At 37.6% G+C, this 8,852-nt stretch overlaps 1 protein-coding gene across 1 annotated transcript in view; it reads left to right on the forward strand.

The window, feature by feature from the left end:
- The window catches only part of NAA15 (N(alpha)-acetyltransferase 15, NatA auxiliary subunit), a 33,555-nt gene extending 25,414 nt beyond the window's left edge, over positions 1-8,141 (forward strand). Inside the window, exons 14-20 of the mRNA XM_015276694.4 lie at positions 15-228; positions 1,335-1,528; positions 3,551-3,659; positions 4,250-4,348; positions 4,870-5,013; positions 5,764-5,861; positions 6,687-8,141. Coding sequence (XP_015132180.1) covers positions 15-228; positions 1,335-1,528; positions 3,551-3,659; positions 4,250-4,348; positions 4,870-5,013; positions 5,764-5,861; positions 6,687-6,887 — 1,059 coding nt within the window. The 3' untranslated portion in view covers positions 6,888-8,141. The remainder of the gene's footprint in view (positions 1-14; positions 229-1,334; positions 1,529-3,550; positions 3,660-4,249; positions 4,349-4,869; positions 5,014-5,763; positions 5,862-6,686) is intronic.
- Positions 8,142-8,852: the final 711 nt, after the last annotated feature.

Genomic DNA, 8,852 nt, shown 5'->3' on the forward strand with positions numbered 1-8,852 from the left:
TTATGTTGTGTTAGCATTTTGTAGAAATCACAGATGACCAGTTTGACTTCCACACTTACTGCATGAGGAAGATTACTCTTAGGTCTTATGTGGACTTGTTAAAACTAGAAGATGTACTTCGGCAACATCCATTCTACTTCAAAGCAGCGCGGATTGCCATAGAGATATATTTGAAGCTTCATGATAATCCCTTAACAGATGAAAATAAAGAACACGAGGCTGATACAGGTATTCAACCCTCAAGATTTATTAAATACGCAGTTTCACTAGTTAGTGAATATTTTAAGAAGGTCCAACATTCTTACAGTTGGCCACTGTAAGTTTCTTATCGTAACCAAATAGAAGGGTTTAACTCAAATGGTAAGTTGTCCTGGAAGTAAAAGTAAATATTCTACTGAAAGCTAAAATAATATAAGTTACTAAAAAACTTTGTTTTTTGTAGTAACAGTTGTAACTCTTAAAGAAAAGCATTTCTGTTGTGAAACAGCTGACAAAACATTGAATTCTCATGGTTGTTCATCTGCAACAGATTGAAGAAAAAGATATAAATAAAAATAGGCATGCAAAGAAATTACTAGCAAGTTAAATTTAGTCATCTCTTGCTGTTAATTTAAAAGAAGTTTAAGTCTTTATCTTCTTTTTTTGCCCTTTCTCTCATTGGAGAGAGCAACTCAAGTGGTTGTGGCTTGGGATGCTTCTAATAGTATGAATAAGGCTTTTGAATACTTAGTGAAGAACTTGTCAAGTTGGAAGATTTCCCATTTTCTGTTCATTTATGTGGATTTGGGTGCATATTAAGATGAGTAGAAGCATAACAGAATTTCTTGTAGATGCTTTCTGATGCATTTTGAATGAATACTTTGTGATTTAATTGGAGGGAGGGCAGGCTCTGAGTATGAGACAAATGTAAGGTATTTGTAGGACATTAAAAGCATAGCTGGAGCTATCTACATCAAAGTATGACTATTTCACCTTATTTTTGTTACACTATTTATTACCTTAAGTATAACTTCTCTCTTATGTAATGCCTAAGGAAGAAATCAGTTTGTCTTGGTGTGCATTTTTATTCCTGACACTGAAGTCATTCAGTAATGACTTGGTCTTGCTGTCAGCTTGCTCTAATTGTTCAAATCCCTATTGCCATAATTTCACAAATGAGTCAATAATGAAATAATAGTGTAAACTATACATAATCTCTCTAGCAAACTTTTACAAATGTAATAGCAGCATCGCTAGTTAGTAAATGTGATCTAAAAGTCAGTGGCATCTGACAGTTGACACATGTTAATGTTAGGCATCGATATTGTCTGTTTTTGCCCTTTGTATGTGTACAGCAAATATGTCTGATAAGGAGCTAAAGAAGCTACGAAATAAGCAGAGAAGAGCACAGAAGAAAGCACAGCTGGAAGAGGAGAAGAAGAATGCTGAGAAAGAGAAGCAACAGAGGAATCAGAAAAAGAAGAAAGATGATGATGATGAAGAAATTGGAGGCCCGAAAGAAGAACTTATTCCTGAAAAATTGGCCAAGGTGCTTACTAATGTTGCATTAAGTAGTCAAAATTTGTGGAAGAGTTGCTGTGAGCTTGCAGACAATTTGCAAGCCATTCTGATAACCTGGTTATTCTATGCCTAGCTGCTTTTCATGGGCAGCATTAAAAGAACAAAAAAACCTATTTTCAAGGAATTGTTTGGTGGGACTACTGTAAAAACATTTAATAAAATCACTGCTTTTGTGCCTAGTTTTCAAAGGTAGCAATTGAAGCTGCAGGCTCTTGTTTTAGGTGTAATTGTCTTCGTGTGTAGATTGCACCCATGTGCTGACTATACCCTAGTTATAGCTGAACAGGTGGACGTCTGTATATAACATGATTGCTTTTGGACTCTTCATGGCCCATATTAATTTTGGTGTTATTAAGCATTGACGCTTTGTGGAGAAGGAGACATAAAGACACAGCATGCTTTAACAGCATTTAGTCGCATTTGTTTTGAATGTGGAAGGAAAGTTTAAAGAAGCTATTTAGAAACAACAGTCAACTAGAGTGAGGTGGATTTTGAAATTTGGATTAAGATGTACTCCCCTGCAGGGGGGTAAAAAGGGAAGGTGACCTGGAAGATTGCTGTGATAATGTACCTGGAAGGAGTAGAAAAATATATGGGGGGAAAAAAAGGTGGGGGAAGATACTGGGAAAACAGACAGCAAAAACACTCTAGACATGGTAATATAGCATTGATGCATTCAGTGTCCAGTGTTTTCACTTTGCAGGTGTAAGGAATATTGTTGGCTTTTGTGGGGTATACTGCAGAAGCTACAAAGTGAAATTTATACCCAGGAAGCAAGTGACTTTAAAAACCTAACTATTCCCACTGTTGCAAGAAGAAGCACTCTAATTGCAACGCTTGTTAAGATTGAAGTGGTTTCAGTGGCATGCTCTGGAGCAGAGGATGTCATGGGATATCTTGTGAAAATCTAGGCTGTCCTCGAGGTTATAGGATATAGTTGCAGCTGTGTAATGTGTTCCTTTGACAAATCTTCCCAAATTATTTTCCATACTTAGTATCAGAATCATGATTTGGAGAGCTCCAAGTACAGTTGGTTGTCAGGGCTAAAATACCATTTCTGACATAGTTGATCACTTGTGAACAGTTTTCCTGAGACAGTTGAAACCAGATTTCCTTGGTGGATGATGTGTTGTTTTGGCGTTAAGCACATAGCATATACAAGTCACATTCCAAAGTTGAACAGTTTTTAAGTGTGGAGCTGTGACTCGCTTACGTGAGCTCTCAACAGCATGTGTAAACCATTAAGTTTTCATGAGAACTGATAGAGTCTGTGATTAGCAAGAACTCTGTGAGGCGTCTGTCATTGTCTTCAACATTTCCTCGTGCAGTTTAATGAAGCGTATTGCCTTGACATTGTAAAAGCATTACGAACAGACAACAGTTGGTGTTTATTAGAATTTAAATACATAGGACGACAGAAGTTTCTTGTTCTAATTATCCCCAATCTTTTAATACAAGAAGTCTCTTTGTAAAGAGTCCAGGTACTGAATTCATTTGTGTTAAAGCCCCATCCACTTGCTGGGTTGTGCTAGCGAAGACCCACTGACCGCTGTCAGTATCTAGCTACTCCTAACTCGTCATTAATGTCTTTGTTGGGAATGTTGCCATGACCTGGCAGCTGTCCAGAACCTGCCTGCAGCTCACTTGAACAGATTCTATCATGAATGAACACAAAACAGTTATTTGTTGACATTTTAGACCTTCATGTGTAGTTTTCTGAACATTACAGTGCAGGTTCAGCCACAATTGTTGCTACTACTGATGTACGATAGAAGGCAAAGATGTATCTTAATAGGAAAATATGATTTGTAAATGTCGTGAAGCAATCAGTGTTGACAGTCTGTGTTTAGACATGGAATAAAATAAGCAAAATTTGTAACAGGTGCTAAGTATCACCTGCAATATGGTTTGAGGGTAGCCCTTTGATACAACTTGACTTGTTAGAGAGTTAGTTATTGTCTTAATTATATGTTCTTCCTGGAATCTGTAGGTTGAAGCACCTTTGGAAGAAGCCATTAAATTTTTAACCCCCCTGAAGAATTTAGTGAAGAACAAAATAGAGACGCATCTCTTTGCCTTCGAGATTTATTTTCGAAAAGGTAGGTAAGAGTACTGGTGAAATAAAACTGTTTGTTTGTCCAGATTCTAACCTGTGACTTGAAGAACCACATCGATCCATTGAGGAATCAGACCCTGTAGAGACATAACATTTCATTGTGCAAACAACGTAGTCATTAGCATTCTGTGAAGAATGCAAAGTTGGAATGCTTGCTGATTATCTGGTTTCTTTGTTGCTCATATAAGATCTAATAGAACTATAGAACTAATTCTCCCAGCTTGCACTTGCCCTCGTTACTTGTTTGCATCACAAGTCTGCAGAACTGTACACCGTTTAGAAGCAATGCACACTTGCTAATGAGTCTTTTGAAGTGCTCAGTTTTTGAATTCTGTTGATATCAGTTAAATATTATGCTTTATGAACTACTTAACTTCAAATTTACTTCCCAGTTTAATGGATCTAATTCACTGTCTAAATAAATGTCTATTGAAAAAAAAACGGTTCTTGTAGAACACTCACCTTTAATTTGTTCTGATCATTCTAATTCCAAATGTTAAGTTTTCCTGCATCATAAGGTATTGTCTGTCAGCTATGTTTTTTTTGATCATTTGCCAATTCTTTCTTTTCCAGAGAAGTTCCTTCTGATGCTTCAGTCTGTGAAGAGAGCTTTTGCTATTGATTCCAGTCATCCTTGGCTTCACGAGTGTATGATTCATCTCTTCAGCAGTGGTATGTATCTGTTGGGTATCACTTCATCTGAATGTGCTTCCAGATGATGCCTAACCTACATATAGTCCCTGGTTCTTAGTTTACAAACTGTTAGCATAATTAATTCAAAATATTTAATAATGTTAGGAAGCTTTTTAAGCAACTGACTATATGTTAAATGAGGTATATTTATTGTAACTGCGGCTGGATTTAGTTAGTCTTTGAACAAGTGCTAGTAAGTATCTTTACAACTGTGAGCAACGCGGTGAGCCCCTGGAAGAGTGAGAGAAGCAAATGGAAACTGCACATTGAGTAACGTGACTTCTCTGCTCCCAGCCTGTGTCAGTGTGTAAGGAGAAGGTTTAGAATCGCATCTTTTGAGCTTTTTCCAACCAGTCCTGGTTACTTACCTTATTTTATGCATCTTTCTTTGATATATGTCCTTTTCGATCGTACTGATATTGTGATTATGACAAAAATAAAAACATAAAGTAGATTTTACTGTGAATTACCTCTGCTTAACTTTTTTTCCACTTCATTAGTATCTGAAAGTAAGGATCTGCCTGATGCAGTTAGAACAGTGTTAAACCAAGAAATGAATCGGCTTTTTGGAGCAACTAATCCAAAGAACTTCAATGAAGCTTTCCTTAAAAAGAACTATGACTCGCTACCGCATAGGTTATCAGGTATTTTGCCTTCCTCCTTTTCCTGCCTGGCTTCTGTATTTTCATTGCTGATCCAGCAGTGGCCTCTCAGTATCTGCATGAGCCATGTAAAAATTGCTTGTTCCACATGCACTGTCGAGAGAAGTGTGCTGAGTAACTGCAGTCAAGTATTATAGTGGGTATTACAGTACTGCATGGAAAGCAGGATGTAAGCCACCTATGGGGTTGGCATTACTATTGTGGCTCCATCAGTCTAAACTTGGTCACAATGAACAGTGAGTTCATTCTTTGTACCTTCTCCAACATCCAAGTCTCAAGCATACCTGTGCTGTGGGACTCGGAGCTTCTTTTTGGTTGTGTATTGGTTGTGTCCTGTCATCATATTGTAACAAGGTCTCAATGCGCTCATCTCTTCTGAGCCCCAGTTTCCATGTAAAGGAAATAGGAATGCTGCTGCTAGAGGGAACCATGGTCTGTTGCAGCAGATCTGATCTGTTACCTTTGTTGCCCGTACAGTATGCTGTCAAATGCTCCTATCCTGCAGGATAGAAGCAACCTAGTTGTTTCAATACTTTGTCTAGCATTTAATAACAGCTGCCTTCCTGACTGCTCAGGTATCATGCTGTAATGCTTTAAGTTGTTCTATTTTGAATTGCTACTGTAGGTCTATGATAATACTGCCTATTTGTCACACTATATCTGTTTTATGTTTGCTTATAATAATTCTTCCAGTCTTCCTTTGAGTGATGAAGCTTATGTTTCTTCTTGTAGCTGCCAAAATGATGTACTATTTAGATCCTTCCAGTCAGAAAAGAGCGGTGGAGCTGGCAATGACCCTGGATGAATCCCTCATTAACAGAAATCTTCAGGTAACAGATATAAATTGTAAACTACTACTACTTCTCTGTCTACAAAAGCTGTGTGCAAGCTACGGAGGTAAGAGGAAACTGAAATGATTACTGTTAGGGAGGTTAGGTTGTCATGTGAGAGAAAGGGCTGTCATCTGAGCTGAAAATCTGTCCTTTTTGCACACGTAATGTAGCAAATAGCTAGGCAGCAACAGAAACCATCTTATTTCTCCAGTGGAAGTGCCCTTAAAAAATAAGAACCTGAAGGAGTTTAGGCACTTCTTGTAACGTGTTCTCCTAAGCAAAGAAGAGACGTTTGATTTTCAGAAGGGACCAACGGCCTCAGGGCATGCTGCAGATGTTAAATGGGATATATTTGACCTCCTGTATAGTCTAAATATAAAAAGTAAATTTTAGGAAAATATGGTATATTTTCACGAACAAAAATGGATCTAGAATATAAAAATCTGAATTCACATTATGTATTGCTTATATGCTTAGTGAATCAAGATCTGGAGGGAGGGAGGACCTCAATCAAGACACGTTTACTTGCAAATAAACCTGGTTGCCAAGCAGTGAGAAACAATAGTTTCAGGAAAATTAGCTATAGGTGACAGATGAGTATATTTATCTTCAGTTGAGATTCCCAGCTGCTGTTTAAATCCCTTTAAGGCACACAGTTTCAAATGAAGCCACACTGGTACATCATGCTGCCACGAGCTAGAAAAAAGGCACTTGGTGGTGGTAGAAACCTGAAAGCAGTACTTGGGATTTGCGTTTTGTTTGTGAGTGCTCACATGAATGTTGAAGAGTCGGTAACATTTCTTTATTTTTCTCTTTAATTAGACTTGTATGGAGGTATTAGAAGCTTTATGTGACGGTAGCCTTGGAGACTGTAAAGAAGCATCTGAAACTTACAGAGCAAATTGTCATAAGCTTTTCCCTTATGCTTTGGCTTTCATGCCCCCTGGTTATGAAGAGGATATGAAGATCACAGTTAATGGAGATAGTTCTGCAGAACCTGAAGAACTGGCCAATGAAATATGAATAACTGTATTGGAAAAAAATGACATTGGACCATATCTGGTGTATAATATTTTTGTCACGCACCTGCTGAATTGTTCTAACTTACACAGAGAATGGAAGGGGAAAAAAAACTGTTGCCTTCAAATAGTTTTACTTTTTTTTTTATCCTGCTGACAAAGTATATATATAAAATATCTAACATATTACTGGATATAGGTTGTTTGGTTTCTTAAAAATTAAAAGCTGCTAAAATTGAAGAAAAAAAAGCCCTTGTCCTTACCTACCTACCCATGTTTTTAAACTAATTTATATAAAATCTGGAGGCGCGGAGCCTTCAGAGCAGGTGTGTGGCAGAAATATTACTTTAAATTTGTCTTGTGAGATTACTGTTATCTCAGACAGCAAAAATGCTGTTTTAGCACTGGATTCTTTCACTGAGCACAAAGAGTTGTTGGGGCTTTAGCATCTGACTGATTTTGATACGGGGATGATTCAGTCCATAGGAAGTATGCAATGTGAAATCAGAATATACAGAGAAACCTGCAACGTACACGTTGCGTTGCGGATGCTGGGACATACGGATAGCAAGCAGAATTAAGAAACATAGTGTGTTCAATAAGCTTGTTGCGTCTCTGAAATTCACTGTACACGATCAGTTTGGTGTTCTTGCACCACAGTTTTTTAACCGAAGGAACCAGTTGAAACGATATCTCTGAATTAAACACAGAAGGCAGGGTGGGGAGAATAAATAACGTTGCTGGTTTTGAGATGAACCCGTCTGAATAGGTTGGCCAAACTTTTTAAAACTGTAATGCAAGAACCAAATAAAATTATGCACTGTGATGTGGCACCAACTAATTAGGAAAGATAGCATGCATTTTTCACGTAGAGTGAAACCAAAATGAGAACATACTATGGCTTGAAGTTGCAAAGAGGAGAACTCCTGACTACCGTTCTGACTGATCAAGAGACTAATAGTTTAAAACCTCAGCAGGCCTTGTTCACGTTATGCAGAATAAAAAAAAGTGCTGCAGTTTAGATACCTCTGGAACTTTTCCACAGTGTCACAGGTTTGTAATACTTGAAGCCCTACATTTCTAAGAATATATTTCTTGCTCAGTTGTTTCAGGCAAGCCCAAGACTTTGTAACTTTTAAGGGGCCCAAGATTTTTTTTCAATAACAGACCAGCTTCTTATTCCTGCAGTTACGGATGTAATTTCCTTTGTCAAACATAAGGTACCAAATATGATGCAATAAAACGTTTTGAAAAACAATTGTGTGAATATTTAAACCAATCTCTGTTGTACTTTGAAAATGAATGGGTTCACAAGAGTGCAGCTCAGGGTTGGCTTACTATGCTGTCCGGTTATGCTAATAATGTCACTGCTGATGGGTGGATGTTGAGTATAAAGTGCAAACGAATTATGTGCATACTGAATGTCTGGCTAGTCCTATAACACAGAATGCTTTACTGCTTGGTTTTTAAGTTCCACCAGTATTATGTTGAATTTTATTTTCCGAGTCAAGCTACGTTCAGCAAGTCTACTGTGTTAATAGTACAGATTCGTCCTCAAATGTTTTTTTTTTTAGTAGGTTTATCATAAAACAGAGCAGAAAATAAACTACAGCTTATAAAGTTGAGTGCCTTCTTTGCTGCAGGAGTTCACTTAGAGAGTATCTGTCATGTGGATACACAGCCTTCCTCTTCCACATAATAGATGTCAGTGATTGATGCGTTCAGTTCAGAAATCTGGGAGGATTTACTGAGGTTTGTAGTTCTGTCAGTTTTTTCTTGTGCGTTCAGCAACACTTTCTTTTCATGGTTAGATGATCCTCTTGTATGTTTGTGGTGTAGTTCACGTTGCAAATATATGTTGTATTGCTATATTTGTATATTTAACCTGCTGGGCTTTAAAGGACTAGAATGCCTATAGAGCCTTTAATTGCTCTTTAATGTCTAGATCTCAGTCTTTTCTGTGGCCTGA

The sequence above is a fragment of the Gallus gallus genome, chromosome 4 (genome assembly GCF_016699485.2).
Source record: "Gallus gallus isolate bGalGal1 chromosome 4, bGalGal1.mat.broiler.GRCg7b, whole genome shotgun sequence".
Lineage (NCBI taxonomy): Eukaryota > Metazoa > Chordata > Aves > Galliformes > Phasianidae > Gallus > Gallus gallus.